At 40.6% G+C, this 17,860-nt stretch overlaps 2 protein-coding genes across 4 annotated transcripts in view; one reads left to right on the top strand and one right to left on the bottom strand.

The window, feature by feature from the left end:
• The first annotated feature begins 824 nt into the window (after window positions 1-824).
• On the top strand, window positions 825-10,885 carry LRP2BP (LRP2 binding protein). 2 transcript variants are annotated; one of them, XM_082052033.1, is made up of 9 exons: window positions 825-848; window positions 955-1,371; window positions 1,747-1,862; window positions 3,013-3,126; window positions 4,537-4,679; window positions 4,753-4,858; window positions 5,337-5,560; window positions 7,197-7,362; window positions 9,736-10,885. In XM_082052033.1, exons 2-9 carry the CDS (start codon window positions 999-1,001, stop codon window positions 9,799-9,801), a joined length of 1,308 nt encoding a protein of 435 aa, XP_081908159.1. In that variant the 5' UTR covers window positions 825-848; window positions 955-998; the 3' UTR covers window positions 9,802-10,885. The 2 variants fall into 2 exon arrangements, with proteins under 2 accessions (XP_081908159.1, XP_081908160.1); XM_082052034.1 differs by having other exon boundaries at window positions 828-848; window positions 1,750-1,862; window positions 9,736-10,845.
• A 33-nt stretch (window positions 10,886-10,918) lies between these two features.
• Window positions 10,919-17,860, bottom strand: part of SNX25 (sorting nexin 25) — an 84,383-nt gene continuing 77,441 nt past the window's right edge. The window contains exons 15-19 of one of the 2 annotated variants that reach the window (XM_082052031.1): window positions 16,831-16,948; window positions 15,552-15,618; window positions 13,934-14,115; window positions 12,701-12,801; window positions 10,919-11,928 (exon numbers count right to left, since the gene is read on the bottom strand). In XM_082052031.1, the coding sequence (XP_081908157.1) occupies window positions 11,854-11,928; window positions 12,701-12,801; window positions 13,934-14,115; window positions 15,552-15,618; window positions 16,831-16,948 (543 nt within the window). In that variant the 3' untranslated portion in view covers window positions 10,919-11,853. The remainder of the gene's footprint in view (window positions 11,929-12,700; window positions 12,802-13,933; window positions 14,116-15,551; window positions 15,619-16,830; window positions 16,949-17,860) is intronic. The other variant, XM_082052032.1, reaches the window with a different exon arrangement.

Below are 17,860 nucleotides of genomic sequence, written 5' to 3'. Positions count from 1 at the left end.
TCTGCCTGTTAAATCAAATAATTCACTGATGCTTTAAAAATAGTTTATTTTCCTGTAGACTTCTTAGGCTGTGTGACCCCCACAAAATGAATCAGGGTGAGTTTTAGGAGTTTTTTGTCACTTAAAGTCAATTGGGACTGTTGGAAAACATCACACAGAGCCCGCAGGTTTAACCGCACCAATGCACAAGCATTCCTCTGCTGTTTTCACTGTTGCCTCTGTCCCTGTTGCTAGAGAAACAGATTGCATAGCCAAAAATGAAAGCATGATAATCATCTGGGGGGGAAAAAAACCCTGGGAATGCAGCTAAAGATTATTACTTACAGCACTCTCACAGCATTTTGGTATAATCTCCCTTTTTATATGAGAGAGAGCCCAAAGCTGTCAACAGAAGTAGAAACAATGCCTTACATTTCAGGATAAATCAGCTTCAAACAGCATTTTCTCTCAATTATGCTTCTAACTTTTGTAGTATCTATATGGGGAAAACAAACTACATCACAGCAAACTGTGATCGCTGGCAGTAAAGAAGTCCCGTCTGCCAGACTGAACTTTCATGGCCTGGTGCCTTTTTAATGGAATGGCGCTCAGAGTTTCTGTCATTTTCCCCTATATTTGCTTTCTGCACAGCAGAAAGGCTGAGGGAGCTGGGTCTCTTTAGCTTGGAGGAGACTGAGGGGTAACCTCCTTCTCTGGAGACATTCAAAACCCGCCTGGACGCCTTCCTGTGTAACCTCATCTGGGTGTTCCTGCTCCAGTGCAGGCATTGGACTAGATGATCTTTCAAGGTCCCTTCCAATCCCTAACATTCTGTGATTCTGTGATTTAATGTGCAACAGGACAGGCAGGTAATAGGAAAGCCCCTATGGATGCCCAAGCTGCAGCGCGTCCTATCCCGTCATGTATTTTCACATTTTTTGGCACTGGCCAACACTAGAATTTTTATTTCCACAGACTCCCGGCCTAAATGACACTGTCACTTTCCCGTCTGTCGGAAAATGGACCCCGTTTTCCCACCTTGTCGAAGGCTGTGGGACACCAAGGCCTGGCTGTGGAGCGGTGCTTGTTGCCGCCGCAGCCCGGGGCGCCGGGACAGCAACGGGGACAGCTGGGACAACGGCCTCCACCCGCCGCCTGGAGGCGGCCGCCGCTTCACTCGGCGGGGCGGCAGCCGCCACGGCCGGGACGCGGGTAGCCCGACACCAGCAGGCCCGAGGCGCCGGTGCCCGGCGGAGGCGGCGGGGCGGACCCGGGATCCCGCCGGCCGGCAGCCCCGGGGGAAGGAGCCCGCTCACCGCCGGGGCGGGATGGAGCTGCGGAGCGAGCGGCTGCCCCGGGCCTGCAGCGCTCGGCCCGCCCGCGGGCCGCCAGGTACGGAGCCGGCAGCGGGGCCCACCCCGCCCCTCAGCCGCCGCGCGGGCCGGGTTCTGAGGGTCCCCCAGCCTTGTTGCTTCCCAGCTGACATGGAAAGGCGTTTTGTGGTGAAAGACCCCCTCTTTTGTTTGGGTTGCCTTTTAAGCTCTTCCATGGAGAACTGAACGTTCACAAGGGTCAGCTTTTTATCAAATAGCCCTTTCTTTCAACTTAGTCTTTAAAAAAATAATAAAAAGGGGACACCACCAGCTTCAGACCTTTAGTGTGCTTATTGATGCCGTTCCACCTGTTTCAGGGGCGGGGGGGGGAGGCTGGGAAGGGCAAGGAAAAACAAAACAAAACACAAACCCCAAATGTATGTCTATTTTTAAGCAGAGAATTGCAGCCATGCTGCTTTATTTGCAAAAGCAGAAGAGCTGTTGGAGAAGAGAATAGCACGTGGAGATACTCTGGCACGTTTTCTGAAAGGACAACTGTACTACGAAGAGGTTGTTGTTTCCTTCTTTTAAGTAAATACTATAAAGCCGACAATATTTAATACCATTTCAGTGGAAAAAGAGACACCTTAAAAAAAATGCAATGTCTGGGGTTTTTCCACCATGAAAATCGTCAGGTGTTGCCCCTAAATGCATTTTTCCTACACTTTCCCCAAGCATCTAGTGGTGTCTTCCAGTTCCCTCCCAGGTCTCACAAGTCTGTCCCTACAGCTAACTTCCAAGCTGAGCTGGTTTTTAGCCAGCTGACAGCCCAAACACAACACGCAGTGTTTGCAGTTATGTGGTACTTGGTCCCTGACCAAAGATGCAGCTTTCAGTCTTTGTTCGCTAGCTAACAACTGGTTTTGATGAAACTCATTGAAAAATGTTATGTTGGAGATTTCTGTACCTGCCTACTTAAGCTAAAATTGGTTGCCCCTGTATTTGAAAGTAAATGCTCAGGAAACGCTGTCTGTCTGACAGGTTACTTGAACATCAATTTACTGTGGAAATTAGAATAGCTCAGTTCAAGAAGATGCAAAGAATGTAGTACACATCCTTTCAAATGTGACGTGCATGGATTCAGTACTGTTTATAGTGCAGAGGTGGCACAGTGTAAATCACTTTCAGGGTTTGCATCAGGAGCAGAATTAACTCACTCAGGGTTTCTGCTTCCTGGGCCCTGTTCTTTGTAATGTTCTCCTTAATGAATTGCCTGATTTTGGCATGATCAAGACCCCATGGAGCAGAAGACCTGCCTGTTTCTTGATGAGCTGGCTTGGATGTCTGTGTTACATATTGCTGCCCATACATAAAAAATGACAATACATTTAAAAGATGGCATTTTGAGGGAGGGGAAGAAAGGGTATTGGAATGTCTTTTTGTTTCAGATATGATGTCTGTATAACACTACTTATATGTAGGGGTTTTTAAATATATGTAAAAACAATGAAAGCTAGTGCATCCACCCTATCCAACTTTCTTGGGGTTGTTGACTTACTCAGTTTCTGTTTTCTGCCACTTCTATGGTTGCAATTTTTTGTTCTTTGCTCAAGAGGAAAACGCTCCAGGTTGAAAAACTGTAAGAGTACATACCGGAGAGTTAAACTGCCATATATACTCTTTGTTATGTGTACTTCATTGTTTATTGTGTCTTTCCTAGGGGCTCTATGAAGAAGCATTAATACAATTTGAAAAAATCAAGGATACAGACTTTCAAGCAATGTATCAGCTCGGTGTAATGCACTATGATGGACTAGGCACTAGAGAAAACCCTGTGAGTAATCTAGCTATACACTTTTTACTTTTCATATTAGCTGATAATTACTAAGAGCTTCTTTGTAAACTTGATTAAATATTTAGTTTAAAATAAACATGTCTTTGCTTTGGTTTCATTAAGTACAGATGTTTATTAAGTGTCATTAAAGAGGGTTCTGAGCTGAAGAATTTCTCAAAAAGTAGCTACAATAAAATAGGTTTATCTGAAAAATATGATCATTTGTATTTTAAAATATAACTTATAAGGGTTTGTGGAAACTATGTTTAAAAATTGCTATTAGTTACTTTCTAATAAGCAGTGTGTAGAAATGAAAATGTGTAAAAATGGAAACAACTATATTTCAAAGTGTAAAACATCTGTTACACAAAGACCTTTTTTTAAGGTACTTTCAATTCTCTTAATATGGGTGCTATAGCAGATTGTGCTTCTGCCAGTGGTTGGCAGTAATATTTTTAAATTAGACAAATGAAGAATTACATTTGCAAGAATTTGAAGAATTAAAATTTTAAAATTACATTACAAAAAAAAAAAAAGGACGACAAAGCAAAGAATTGCTACAATAAGAAGAAAAATAGTTAATTTATTGGAGAGCATGACCTTAAAGAGTGGTATGAGGAAAGAATACCAATAGGGTGAAAGAAAGGGTAGATATCAGGATGGGAGGACAAAAAAGTGAACCAAACAGTATATTAGCAGATCGGACTTGTCTGCGGCTTAGAGGATTGTCAGCAGAGCAGAAAATATTCTGGTGCTTTTTAGAGGTGGTTCATTTGTTCTGTGTGCATGTATAATTACCACACTGGTTTCCTTGCAAGTAAACATTTTAGTAAATTTTTTCTTCTTTTTTTTTTTTTTTTCATGTATTGCAATATGGGATGTGAATACAAGAACCTTTCATGAAGGACAATCTCTAGTGTATTTTAACAGGGTGTCCATACTAAATCCTAACAGTGTAAATTTTGCTTCCAAAATACTTATGAGGTCCTTGGATGATACACTGTACAGCTGCTCATATGATTTTAGATACATTGTGCAATATGAAAAAGTTACAGAAGTCTAAAATTGAAAATGTAGCAAGTTTACGATGTTACATTCATTTATGTAAGCGAAAGAATATTTTTGACAAAATATTTATCAATGAAGAGTAATATAATATCAGATGACCCTTTATAAGGAAATGTTTCACATTAAAAATATATTGGAGTCAAAGATCATGGGGCTGTCTGGTAACCCAAGATGAGTTCTGCTTTGATATGATGCTGTTCTCCAGACTGTCCTACCAGTATGCCTCAGCCTTTCTTCAAAGTGGAAAAATTACCTGTCTTGCAGAAGTTAGTGGATTCTCAGGTTCTTTAATTACATCCTCTTTGCAATCTGAATGTTATAACTAAAATGTCTCCATTTTAGGAAAAGGGAGTGGAATACATGAAGAAAATACTCTCTTCTGATTCTCCAAAAGCAAGACACTTGAAGTTTGCAGCTGCATACAATCTTGGCAGAGCGTATTATGAAGGATGTGGTGTTAGGCGGTCAACTGAGGAAGCTGAGAGGTAACAGCAGTCAGTAATTCTCCTGACAATTATAAGATGCTGTATTACTTAAACTTTCTCCCCTTTTCCTTAGGTTGTGGCTTATTGCTGCAGACCATGGGAATCCAAAAGCAAGCGTAAAGGCCCAGAGCACTTTAGGACTGTTTTATTGTGTGTCAGTTCCAAAAGATCTGAAGAAGGTAAAGCCCACTCATAGCTCTTGAGTTTCATGAGTCCAAATTAATTCTGAATTTCACAGAAAGATTACGGTGATGCATTTGACTCTGAAAGCTGTATTTTAAGTACTGCTAGGCATTATCATCCATTTAAGCCTGTACAAACAGATGGCCAGAATCCCTCATTTTGACTCACTTGACACTGCTCAGGAAGGTTTGGTTTTGGGTTTGTGTGTTTGTTTTTTGTGGATGTATCAAGGAGAATGATGGAATGGGTTGAGGTTTTGTCAGCTTTGGTAACCTTCAGAAATCAAGCAGGTGTCACTGATTGACAGCTCTGACTGTAAATGAGGCAGGTTCAAAAGCCTTACAAGGATTCCACTTTCTTTTATGTATAAGCACACTTCTTGCAGGATGGGTGATACGAAAACTTTGATGGAAAAAGTATGCAAGAAAGACAGCTCAAATAAATATATCCTCCAACTTTGTGCCTCTTCTTTAGGCTTTTTTCTGGCATTCAGAAGCATGTGGCAATGGAAATCTGGAATCACAGGGAGCACTTGGTGTTATGTATCTCCATGGACAAGGTGTAAGTCAAAACACCAAAGCTGCTGTGGAGTGTTTGAGAGAAGCAGCAGAACATGGAAACACCTATGCTCAAGGCCATCTTGTGGAATATTATTACAATAGAAAATTTTACTCAACAGCTGTTGCATTAGCCAAAAGGTGAAGTTAATTTTGCTTTATTTTTTATTATGGTTCTTCATGTAAGATCATGTAACTGGGATTAAAATGATTAGGAAGTTCATGCTCTTATCTCTCAAAGTCAAGAGATATTTGAGACAATGAATTACAAACGCTCATCTTTAAAGAAGGAATAGCAAATCACAGACAAAATTAATAGTAAAAAGTTTTTAGTTACTCAGTATAGTTGGACCTTTCTTTCTGATCCTGTGGAGCACAACAGCCTTTAACCAGAATGCCCAGTAGGCAGCCACACGCAACCCTGCCTTCCCATCTCCTCAGTCCATGACCTCCTCCAGGCTCCTGCCTCCACCGTTCCCTTTTAAACCCCTACAAGTATTATTCTGCTCTCCATCTCCCCCATCTTAGTGTCATTTCTACCCTCTGTCTTCTACTCTATCACTTCCTTGCTCTGTGGCTCAACGTGCTTTGGTCCCATTCCCATGTCCTTTACAGGAAATGCAAGCTTTGATACCAGGTATATATACTGGGTGTTTCTTAGTACATACAACCTGTATATTCCACTGCATAGCAACAGCTCTAGTAATTCAGTAGTTGGGCTATGAATGCTGTTTGTTCCACTCATTGCTGAAAAGGATTGTTTTCTCTCTGAACTGCCGCTTTTCTTTCTCTTGCACTGTAAGAAGACTGATGGCTATTCAGTCTAGTCCAGCTTGTCTTGCTTGGAATGCATCCCCTCCAGTCAATGCTGCACGGTAGATTATTCAGACAAGTGAACAGCGCACTTCATCAGCTGCAATTGTGATTGCAGAAAACAGCAATGGAATTCCCACACTGCAGCCAGCAGTGACAATTTCTCAACCAAATGATGCTGCCACCGGACTTGAAACAGTTCCACCGAACTGGGATTGCAGTTGGCCTTGAGGCAAAAGTCTCATAGCAGTTCAGCCAGTTGTATCAAGCACCTTTCCTGCTAAAATTTGTTTGGCCTCCTACGTTCATACCAACTATGCAGGTTGTTACATTATGTACAAACATACAACCATTATGTGATTATGTACAGTACAACCTTGCCTATATAATAATTGAGCTGAACTAGATGTAAGTGGTTGTCATAAGTGGGTCTTATAACCTGAGGCTCTCAAGTATGTTCAAGATCTTCAGACTACTATGACTTGCCAATATCCTAGTAAGAACCTGAAATTTTAGAATCACGAAATCATGGAATGGTTTGGATTGGTCATCAAAGGACCATCTAGTTCCAACCCCCCGGCTGTGGGCAGGGACATCTTCCACTAGATGAGGTTGCTCTATCATATTAAGAGCTTTGCCTTTCTTCCACATAAATATTAGTTTCCATGAAATATTTTAATATAAACAATTGGCATAAAATATGCTGCTTTTTATAACTAGCATAACTATATCAAAAGTGACTGCAAAAGTAACGTATTTTTTTACTATGTAATATCACAAGATTCAAATAAGACTAAAATACTGAACAGAAGAATCCTCATCAGGCTGCTGAATACACATAAATTTCAGCTTATTTTGGACAATGATGGAAACGGAAAGCAGGCATTGTCAAGTCATATGTGGCCAACTTAGATGATTGCTCGAAATAACATTATCTGACCTAATGCTGCAAATTCCACAACAGGGCTACAGAAAACGATGACATCGCTATGCTGGCAAAGATCACTGATTGTCTTCCGACATACGTAGCCAAGGGGGCTGCTATGGCTGCTTTCTACCTGGCCAGGTGCCTCCAGCTTGGCCGTGGTACACAGCAAGATCAAGCTGCTGCTGAAAAATACTATTCTAAGGTAAGCCGGGGAAGTCTGTATCTCATGAAATTGAGTGACACCTCAGATTTGAATATTTGAATTTACTGTCTGGTTAAAGACTCCAACATTATGTTAAAAAAAAGAAATCTGTGCAAGAAAATGAAGAGTGATAAAATTACATTGAAAACATCTAAAAAGAGCCTTGAAAGGATACCATCTGCCCACTTGCTTAACCAAACAATGCATTCTGCCAAACAAACAAAAAAATCTGTGATAATCGTGACAGCGCAGCTTGGTAACCTGCAAGATAAATTAGCTGAACTATTTTAATATTTTTTTCCCCTATTGATTTGCCATCTGTCATTCTCTCAAACTGAAAAATCATAACTTATCTTCTACTATAGATTCTCTAACAATTACAGCCTTCATTAACAATACTTAAGTCAGTCATAACTACTTGTCATGCTTATTTTTATGTTTACATTTTTAGCGATAGCTGAGGATCTAGTGTTACTTGATATACGGGGGGGAAAAACAGGTCACATTTTTTGAAAGTTCTGAAGTTGAAGTAAGATTTATTGCTTGAGGAAGAAGATCAATAATGGCTTCTAGAAGATGAATCTGCTAAATAATATCAGTGATGCCTAAAGGTACAGTCAAGGCAAGATGATTATGCCAACTAAAGGGCGTGTAGCAAGACTAGATCTGTGCTTCAGTGAGATTCTATGATTTCTGTGCATGTAGACACCTTTTGTTTCTGCAAGTAGAATACTTTGATGTCCAGCTTGGTGCAACACAAATAAATGGAGAGTTATGTAAATGATAAGTTGTCAAATAACAGGTTTCATGGCTCCTTACTCAGTGAAGCTGCTGATACAAGAGGCCTGGCAGAGCAGGTGATCCTCTGAATGCGAACACTGCAAACATTTTGTTCTCCTGCTGTGACAAGTGTTCTAGAGGACAGGATGAGGAAGAGACCACAAAAGGAACACAGGCTGGGGTGTTCCAAACACTGTAGCCAGCACTACTGGTGAGAACCCATCTAGAATATTGTGTCCAGTTCAGGGCCGCTCAGTTCAAGAAGGACAGGGAACTGCTGGAGAGAGTCCAGCGCAGAGCAACAAAGATGATTAAGGGAGTGGAGCACCTCCCTCATAAAGAAAGGCTGAGGGAGCTGGGTCTCTTTAGTTTGGAGAAGAGGAGACTGAGGGGTGACCTTATTAATGTTTATAAATATATAAAGGGTGAGTGCCACGAGGATGGAGCCAGGCTCTTCTCGGTGACAACCAATGATAGGACAAGGGGTAATGAGATCAAGCTGGAACACAAGAGGTTCCACTTAAATATGAGAAGAAACAACTTCTCAGTGAGGGTGACAGAGCACTGGAACAGGCTGCCCAGGGGGGTTGTGGAGTCTCCTTCTCTAGAGACATTCAAGACCCGCCTGGACATGTTCCTGTGCGACCTCACCTAGGCGTTCCTGCTCCAGCAGGGGGATTGGACTAGATGATCTTTGAGGTCCCTTCCAATCCCAAACATACTGTGATACTATGATAAGTCTTTGGGAATGGAAGGGCCCACCAGGCTTGTGCTGCTGCATGGCTTTGTGGGAGTACAGCCCTTCCCATCAAGTCTAGTGTAAACACTACAGCTGAAAGAAAATTACAGCTTTCACTCATCATTCACTAGCGGTACATCTGAGACCGGTCTAGGATTGTCACTAGCTTCTTAATACAAAGAGAGACAATTTCCGTTGCCTGGAGCCATGTACCTCTCCATCAGCAACAAAAGCGAAAGGATGGAAAAATACATTAAGCTACCTGACACACAGTAACTGTAAAACAAGACAAAAGCTGTGGGTGTGTTAGGTTTCTTTTGTATCTGGAAAAGAACTCTCATGTTAACTGTACAATTATATACACTTAAATGCAAATCATGTTCGCTTTTTTTAATGAACTGCTCAGCTGCATGGTTGGCCTACCGTTCTTAGACCCAGTCAGTTTTGAAAGAGGCGAGAACGAGAAGATGGGTGTCCCAGAGGGTACTGAGGTAGAAGGTGGAAGTGAATGAAAGCCATGCAATCTGCACACAAATTCATGTCTCTGCCTGTGGTACCAGCACATGCCATACCCACAAAAAGAATAAAAAAATAAAACCAAGCCTAACACTACAGTCAAGTATGCTCATTTTAAATACTGCTCAAGTATGCTCATTTTAAATATTTTCTTACGTGGCATCAGAAACGGATTTAAAGCTGAATATATTAAGTCTTTAATATTTTAACAAGTCAATTATCTGAGATACTGCCAACAAAACTTAAAGAGCTTATTAATGTTATATTGACAACACACAATTTTATTTTAGCTGTAAACTATTAATATGAATAGAACTCCCTATTCTTTGTTTTCAAAGGCATGCCTTCTGGATCCTGCTGTTGCTTCTGACCTTCAACTGGCAGCTAATCTTGGAAGAATTTAGTGGTTCCTTGAACTGCAGTATATAAATGCATTTCCAACAATAAACCATCTTTAATCTCCAGCAATTATAGACTGCTCATAACTTACTGTTTGCTCTTCAACTTTCTATAAATTATTACTTAAAGCAATTTACTGATTCTTTTTCATCAAAAAAAAAAAAAAAGAAAGCAAAAAGCTCACACTCATTCTTTAACTGAGTAGAGGCAAAGGCAGACTTTTAAAAATGCTATTGAAGACTTCAGGTTTATTAAGGACATTTTACTGGGACAGATATCCTATGTTGTCTTCATGTCATACTGCTATATAGCACATGAATCAAACCAAGACCAAATAAAAATGGTTGGTTCCTTTTTTGAATTTTTAGTATTTAAACATTAAATTGTAAGCTGAAAAGCCTGAACCCAAACTTGTCTAGTCTTCACATACAACCCACTCAGAGGTCACAGCCACTCTTAAATCTTCCCTTTGTTAGCGGTGTGTATACTTCCCTTTACATGCTTTTCTAACACACCTTGATCTACTTACGTGTCTTAACACATTTTACTCTTGGACTGCAGAGATTCAAAGTTAGAAATTGGCCTGTATGACACTAAGCTTCAAACCATGTCAGCTTCTAAAACTAGAAGATAACTACTTACAGAACTGTGCAAAAAAACATTAGTATGGAAACATCCTACATACATGTCCTCTGCACAAAGCCCATGCTCCTCAATCCTTCTTCATATTGCATTTATACTGCCTCTGCTTGTACTACAAATAGTTGAAAACCTTTTGGCTATGAGTGTGTGTCCCTGAGCAATGTTATGCTGAATCTATTATCCAAAGATACTTTGATTAACCACTAGTAAATTTTGCTGATTGCTATGACAGGTTTGCACACTTTTAAACATCTGTTTACTTGTAAAACTTTGTATGTGCAAAAATCAGCCTGTTTCCTAGGACTCTGGCGTGACTTACACTTTTTTTAAACTGTTGGAACAGAAGGCTAGATGTTACTAAAAACATTGATTGAAAGACAGCATAATGGGTTTATGTACCTTAACCTACAGCCAGTCCTTACTGCAAGCAGTTTTTCTAAGAGCACAACTGTACTGAATTTAAAATAATGAGTGTCATCTAGGGATTTTTGATGATGTTTAATTATTTAGATGTGCATTAAGACCATATTTACATATTTTTACATAAATTAAAAAACCCACCAAAGACATAGTTTTCTTTCCTTGTATAAAATAAGGGAAAGATTTGAAGGTTGTTTGAAATTGGAGTATTTGAATAAAACAGCCCTGAGTAATATCAGGGAAGTTATTCGAATGGTTTAATTAAATGTCTACTTAATCATTCATAGAAGCAATTCATAAGCACTAATCTCTGAACTAACATTTAACACAGGCATTCTGTTAGGACATACCAGTTTACAATACATATTTTGACACAGACTTCAAAGTAACGTAAATATTCCTTACGAACCTAGTGCTGTCAAACGCATTCACTAGTTGTCAGTACAGCTTCATTATCAAGTACTGCAATCCAGTTGTGTTATTTATTGCTTACAAATGCTTCAAACTACAGGAAATCTTTGGTAAAAACAAAATCGATAAAATTCTCACGATAGCTTTACATGTAGTATTGCACGACAAGCTTTTTCAATACACAAGAAAAAAGGAATGCTCAAATCCTCAGTGAGGAGATTAGAACTGTACAACATTCATTAGTTTACCACTATAAGCAAAATTTCTTTTCATAAATGTTTAAAATATTTTCTGGTTTCTTTCAGATTATATGAACATTTATTTTTCAATCTATATTTGAAACAGAAGAGTAGTCAAATAGAACAATTTAAATAAAAATTGGCAACTATACAGCATTATCTTGTCTACCCTACTACAGCATCAGATCTTTTCAAGTCTGTTTACTTCACAAAAAACTCAAGACGAAAGAAAAATGCTAAAAATAATCATAGTCCTCAGCCCTCTATGGAAAAGAGGAAAATAAGTTTCATGTCTATTATTGGACATAGACATTTCTCTAGTGGTCCAATTGTGCAGATTCAAACCTAAGTGGCATTAAGCTGCTCTACGTGAGCTCTTAGCTCAGGACACAGTTCAGTTAGCAGCAGTTCCAGCAGAACCTGAAAAACAGAAAGGAAGTAAGATCAGCATGGGTGCCAAACGAGAATTTGTTTTTCCCTTCTGACGCGTTCAGAGCGTCACACATCGCAGAGCACGCGGGGCCACTCTATGCAGCATTCACACAACTACTTGTCTTTCACCCCAAAGTAAGCACGTGCCCCACAGATGACACAGGGAGTGTCTTCAGGCTGAAGGAAGGCAAGTACCGTGGGCAGATGCTTTCACATGGGTATTGCCACCCGGTATAAACCGGTGGTGCTCTGCAGCAGCCGCAGCGGCCACACCAGCACCGGGGCGCGTGTGGGCTGCGACAGTCACTGGCTGCTGCGGGACTGCACGTGGATCCAGTCCCAACAAACAGCAGGGGAGCGGGACTTCTGGAGAGCGGGCAGGTCCAAACTGTGAGGAAGTCCTGATGCTCTCCTTCCCTAGGGCTCCCCAAGGTATGTTTGTTATTCTCAGCTGGATGAAGGAATTAGTTTGCAATTTACAAAGTCGGGCAAGTTGGATGTGGTAGAGGATGTCTCTTGGACAAACGCAATACTGTTTTTAAACTTAAACAGCTTTTTGTTATTCAAAATTAGTTAAATGATGGAACCCAGTATATTTTGTCTGACTTATTTTAATACCAAAAAATGTTACTTGCACACAGAACAACAGTACAAAATAAATCTCTGCAAAAACACACACCCCAAGTTTTAATACTGAGTGAGCAGAACTCAGCAATTAGTAGGATTATAAAGTTAAAAGGCTACTTTTCTGGTTACTCACATAGAGTAGATGCTTGTTAGCTTTTCTTTCTTGCAACGCATTGAACACTTTCACTACACCGTGACGGGCATTTTGTTGTCCAACAAGACTCTGCAGAGTATCTGCAACAAACGGTACTTCAGCTTATCTTGTTTCACTCAAGCTGGGCAGAGCCCAGAGCTAACACTGCTACCAACAGCGCTGCCCACGGAGCGGGGAAACAACCACCCGCTCCATGGCCCTTGGTTACGAGATCCACTGTGCCCATCACCAACCTTTCAAAAACACACAGGTAACTCAGGTCACGGGTTGAAAAGATACTCTTATTCTCAAGTAACCCCAGTTAAATAATAGAGTATGCATCTCTGTGACAACATTTTAAGTGTTTTGACATGATACATACTATGTTCATCTCACAGAGCGATGTCTAACCTCATACATTATTAAACCATTCACCTAAATGTACCTTCAGCCACAAAGACAGAATTCCTACAACACTTGGAACAGATTTAGGCCAACTGTCTCTCAGTCTTTACAGAAAATACTTCCCACAAGTACAGCAGATAAGAGAATTCTAAGTCAATTATTTAGATTTTGTATTAAATTAGAGAATAAATAGTGATCCAATGCTGCATGATTGAAGTGCATTCAGCAAAACCACAAATGAACTACGGAAGGCTATTCTGGGTAAATAGGTGAGTATATAACAGGGAGAGTAAATGGAGGGTTGTTTACACATCAAATGACAAATATTTTGCCCACATACCTTCTGCTATTTTTGCAGTAAAGGCTGATTAAACAACCTAATACAAGGGGTATACAAGATATCTCAGTGAAGCCATAAAGTAGCTCATTAAAGTGCATTCTATACAGATAAAAGGGAAATAAAAATCATTCAACCTATGCTTAAGTGCATTTCCAAGGGCTAAAGGGAATGAACTGTGTTTCTTCCCTGTTAGATGCCTTTGGATTTAAAGGTTCTCTGAAGAGTCAGAATTGCATAACTGGCCTCCAAGGCACGTGCTGAAGATGACACTGCCGGGGCTCGGGAGATGACAACAGGCAAAGGGAAGTGCTGGAAACCCCACTCAGTCCAGGATGCTGAGTAAGGCCCCAAATTATCCTTATTTATGCAAATAACTGTAATTTACAACTCTACAGGGAAAATCTAAGATGCGGCAGAACAGTGTTTGATTAACCAGCTTCCTTACTAGTTATTAAATCTGTGACTAAGCAGAATGAAAGTGATCTCACCTGGAATGTTTTCAAGTAGTTTTTGCTGTGCTCTCTGTTTTGTCTCTTGCTTTTGTTCGTTGCTCTTGGGTCTTGGTGGTGGCGCTAACTTTCCATTTGGCCAAAAAGCATCTCTAAACACCCCAATGTAGTAAACAAGCATTGGTTCACTGAACATCCAGTGTACAGTGTCACGGATTTGCCTGTAAAGAAGTGTAGAAGGGAGCACATTAGAGCTCGTCTTTCCCATTTTATGCAGATTTATTATTTTTACTCCTGAAAAAATAAGAAGTGATGCTCATTTTCATCCCATTTGTCTAAGCTGATTTCACCAGCATCACAGCAAGTCTTATTCAGCACAGTGTGCTCTAGGATCTGTATCACTGCAGACACCTGACTGAGATGTGGAAAAGGCTACATTTCAATATAATCCATTTCAAGGATGGACAGTACAAGGGCTCCACTGGATAAAGCTATAAAAATCAGCTAATTGTAGAGAACTCCAAACAGATGTGCCTGGTGGGATGAAAACAGATGAAGTTTTGTATAACAAAAGCACTGTAAGTTCCCTTACAGATACCAAGGGGTCACTAGGGAAGGGATTACAAATGGAGGCAGCAGCCTCTACGCCAGAGCCTCCAGCACAGAGCCCCAGGCAGACAGCAGGCTCTGGGCAGCGCTGCCCAACTGTGCCAAAACCCTTAAAATCAAATACATGTAAAAATTCAAACAGCTCAGGAAAATCTAGAGAGCCGCTTGGCATGCGTGCTGTGCTCACACACACACTCACTGTCCTCTCTCAGGTGTTTCTTGTGCTGGTTATCAGGAGCGTGCAAACAAATGAACCGATGAATTTAAAACTCAGCGAACTGAACTGTTTTAAAAGCCATGCTGGCCTGGGCAGATTTAGTCATTGACTGGCCAAAGGAGCAGCCTGGCCTGTTGGTAGAATACTCTTCCAAAATTTTTCTGACCAGTGACACAGCTTTCCACATGTGAAAGGTGCGCACAGCCACGCACGCTTTCTCCATAGCCTCGGCCAGGCCTCACTTGGCAGACGCCTTCAAATGATACAGAAAAATACCTTTATGAAAACACATCACTGTTACACCTGTACAGGTTTCATGCTATAAATTAATAGTTCTCATAATGTAAAAACACTATTTTAGTCACTGTAGATAAATATGTATTTGATGTGAAAGAAATTACTTAAAACTGAAACCTAGGTTCAGATCTGGCAAAAATTCTTCATGAGACTGTAAGATAAAGCACAAACTAATAAAAGCCATTCAGAGCCATTCAGAAAAATAGGATAGGATAGCAATTAACATTTTTTACATATGTATGTGTATATACATATATGCAAAGCTGCCTCACTAAAAAGAAAGAAGTCTCTTTTTATAATTCTGCCTCCCATAAAATACTGTGTTCTTCCAAAAGCAAAGCCCTCTGTAGGGGAAAAAATAAGGAAAAAGATAATTCATGTATCTGTGTATTGTCTAATCAACAGAATATATTTGCAAACTGAGCAGATTATGATATACAACAGAATGTCCAGATAATTGTTTTAACCATTCTGCTTTCAGCCCTTTTTTCATAGAACAACGATGCACGTTCAGTTAAAGTAACAGCTACTTACTTGTTGATAGTTCTTCCAAAAGTGACTTGTACTAGTGCAATTAATGTCTTTCTGACCCACTTGAACACTAGAATAATGAAAAATGACAGAAAGGTTAATAACAAGAGGTTAATAACATTAGGGAACTCATGACCATATACAAAACCTTCCCAACCTGTCCCCCGCAACCCCCCCAAAACACAGCCCACCCCTACAGTAAATATATCTGTTAGAATCCTAAGATTTCACTAATTGTACATGAGTCTCATTTTTCTTCACTGCTTTCCCTGTACTATTTGCTATATGGTTTTTAAATCCTGCAGATTACATAAACATATCTATAATATGCATTTGTAGTTTATACTGTAAACTTATATGTTTAAGACTATTTCAAGTTTATTGAACCTTACAACTACCCAAGCCTCTTTCTCTGCTGGAAAAAAGAAAACCCCTCAAAATTCACATCCTTTTCATACCTACTGGTACATTGTTGTACACACAGCAGCAGCATTAAAATTCTGAAAACATGTTCACTCAAATAAACCAAGCAGTTAGCTTTTCAATACAAATAAAGGAAACACGTGTGCCTCCTAGCAATTATTGGTTCTTTCATGCTGTTCAGCATCAGCACAAGAAAGTCTATATTTGGGAGATACATCTGCCATTTTTGGAAGGTGCTGCATTTTGTAATAGTTACCCTGTAAATAATTTTATAGGGCATCAAGTATGGCTGCACATTCAAATAGAAAAAAAAACCTGTTTTCTTTATTACCATAGTTCAGTTACGTAAAGGAGGAAAAGAAAAATCTGGTACTGAAAGACACCAGAATTCTAGCATCTTCCCCATTATACAAATTTTAGAACTAAAATGAATACATAATACACTTAAAATGAACATTAGAATTATGTTGCTTTGTCAGTGACATGTTCTATGATAAAGCCGTCTTTCCTTCCTCATAATTCATACATTCTAACATGCAGCCTATTTACAGAAAACATGCTTTTGTACTTCTTTTTTTTCCAGATTGTTTTTCTAAATGAAAAACTTAAGAATATTGAATGTAAATGCTCTCCACTACCAGTTACATTGTTATTGCCATGTTCTATTGGACTTCAACTTTTGAATAAAAGCTCTAAAGTTATGAGCTACTGAAGAACAGCTCTGTTCCAAACAAACTGGCTATAATAGATTGCAAGAACATTTCCACTTATTGAAATAGCAGAAAAATCCAAATTACAAAGCGCCCCAGATTTCTTGGCCAACGGATTCCACTAGCAAATAAGCAGGTTTGCAGCTTACTTCCTCGCAGCTCAAAAATCTCTCCAATCAGCATGAAACATGGTTCAGCAAGAGAGTCCCTTTTCCCATCCATCTCCTCTCCGTAGTCCGACAGGTCACTATCCTCTTCTGTTTCTTCCTGGGAAGAGACACAATATGGGTATGCACTGCAGCTCCCCATCCTGATTCCAGAATGGATTTAGGTATTGCCACACTCTCAGGAAAGGGCACTGGAGCCAAAAACTCTGCTGCTGGCAGGATCTGGCAAACGGGAACATCACCAGGCAGTTTGCAAAGGGACTGCACCTCCCACCAGACAAGAGCTGGAAGGAGGAGGTGGCACTCAGAAGCATTTGTGATTGCAAAGCCTCCTCCGACACAACACCCAGGAAGGATATGCAGGATGGGGAGTGAGCCAGCTGGAGCTGTTTTCAATGCGAGCAGTGAGGAAGAAAGGGGGAGAATCTGGTTATGGCACAGGGAGCAGCAGGTAGGTGTCTCCCCTGGAGAGCAGACTGTGCTCAGCAGGATCAGGCACCAGCCAGCTGTCCTTGCAGTAGAGCCAGGAACCCAGCCTGGCAGCAGAAGAGGAACTGGCCACTGCAAAGACAAGCACCATTAATGGGTACCAGTCACAGGCAGAAACATCATGTGGTGGTACTTAGTGACCTGAGCCTGAGGATACCCAGGCTTGGGACAATGAAGGGAGTTACTCAGAATAGACCCACAGGAGAAGAATGGATTGAACCACCTCAGTTTTGGTAGTACCATTTATTCAAGAATAAAGCGCAGACACCAGGTTGTTTCTCAGTATTGTCAAGATCTGCTTCAGCATCAGGACTACACCACCGAGCATTACTCATGGCAGCCAGCACATCCCTTTGCTTTCCTGGATCTTCCCCTGCCCATCGGTGCTTAGAGCAAAGCCACAGTGAGGGAGACTCGACCCCCACAGAGGCCGGGGCAATGTCCCAGTCTGCTTCACGGATGGTCACAATGGCAAGCGGACAAATTTTCTTTGTTCAGCCCTGGTTTTCAAAGAAATCAGTCA

Source organism: Streptopelia decaocto (assembly GCF_964273445.1).
Source record: "Streptopelia decaocto genome assembly, chromosome: 4".
Taxonomy (NCBI): domain Eukaryota; kingdom Metazoa; phylum Chordata; class Aves; order Columbiformes; family Columbidae; genus Streptopelia; species Streptopelia decaocto.
Note: the sequence above shows the minus strand (reverse complement) of the source record. Positions and strands in the feature narration are given on the sequence as shown.

What these genes read in the sequence shown, in the direction of transcription:
- LRP2BP (XM_082052033.1), top strand. Translation starts at nt 999, where the DNA reads ATGGACCCCGTTTTCCCACCTTGTCGAAGGCTGTGGGACACCAAGGCC. An exon ending in TCAACTGAGGAAGCTGAGAG is followed by an intron (nt 4,680 to 4,752) that starts GTAACAGCAGTC and finishes CCTTTTCCTTAG; the next exon opens with GTTGTGGCTTATTGCTGCAG. An exon ending in CTGAAAAATACTATTCTAAG is followed by an intron (nt 7,363 to 9,735) that starts GTAAGCCGGGGA and finishes TTGTTTTCAAAG; the next exon opens with GCATGCCTTCTGGATCCTGC.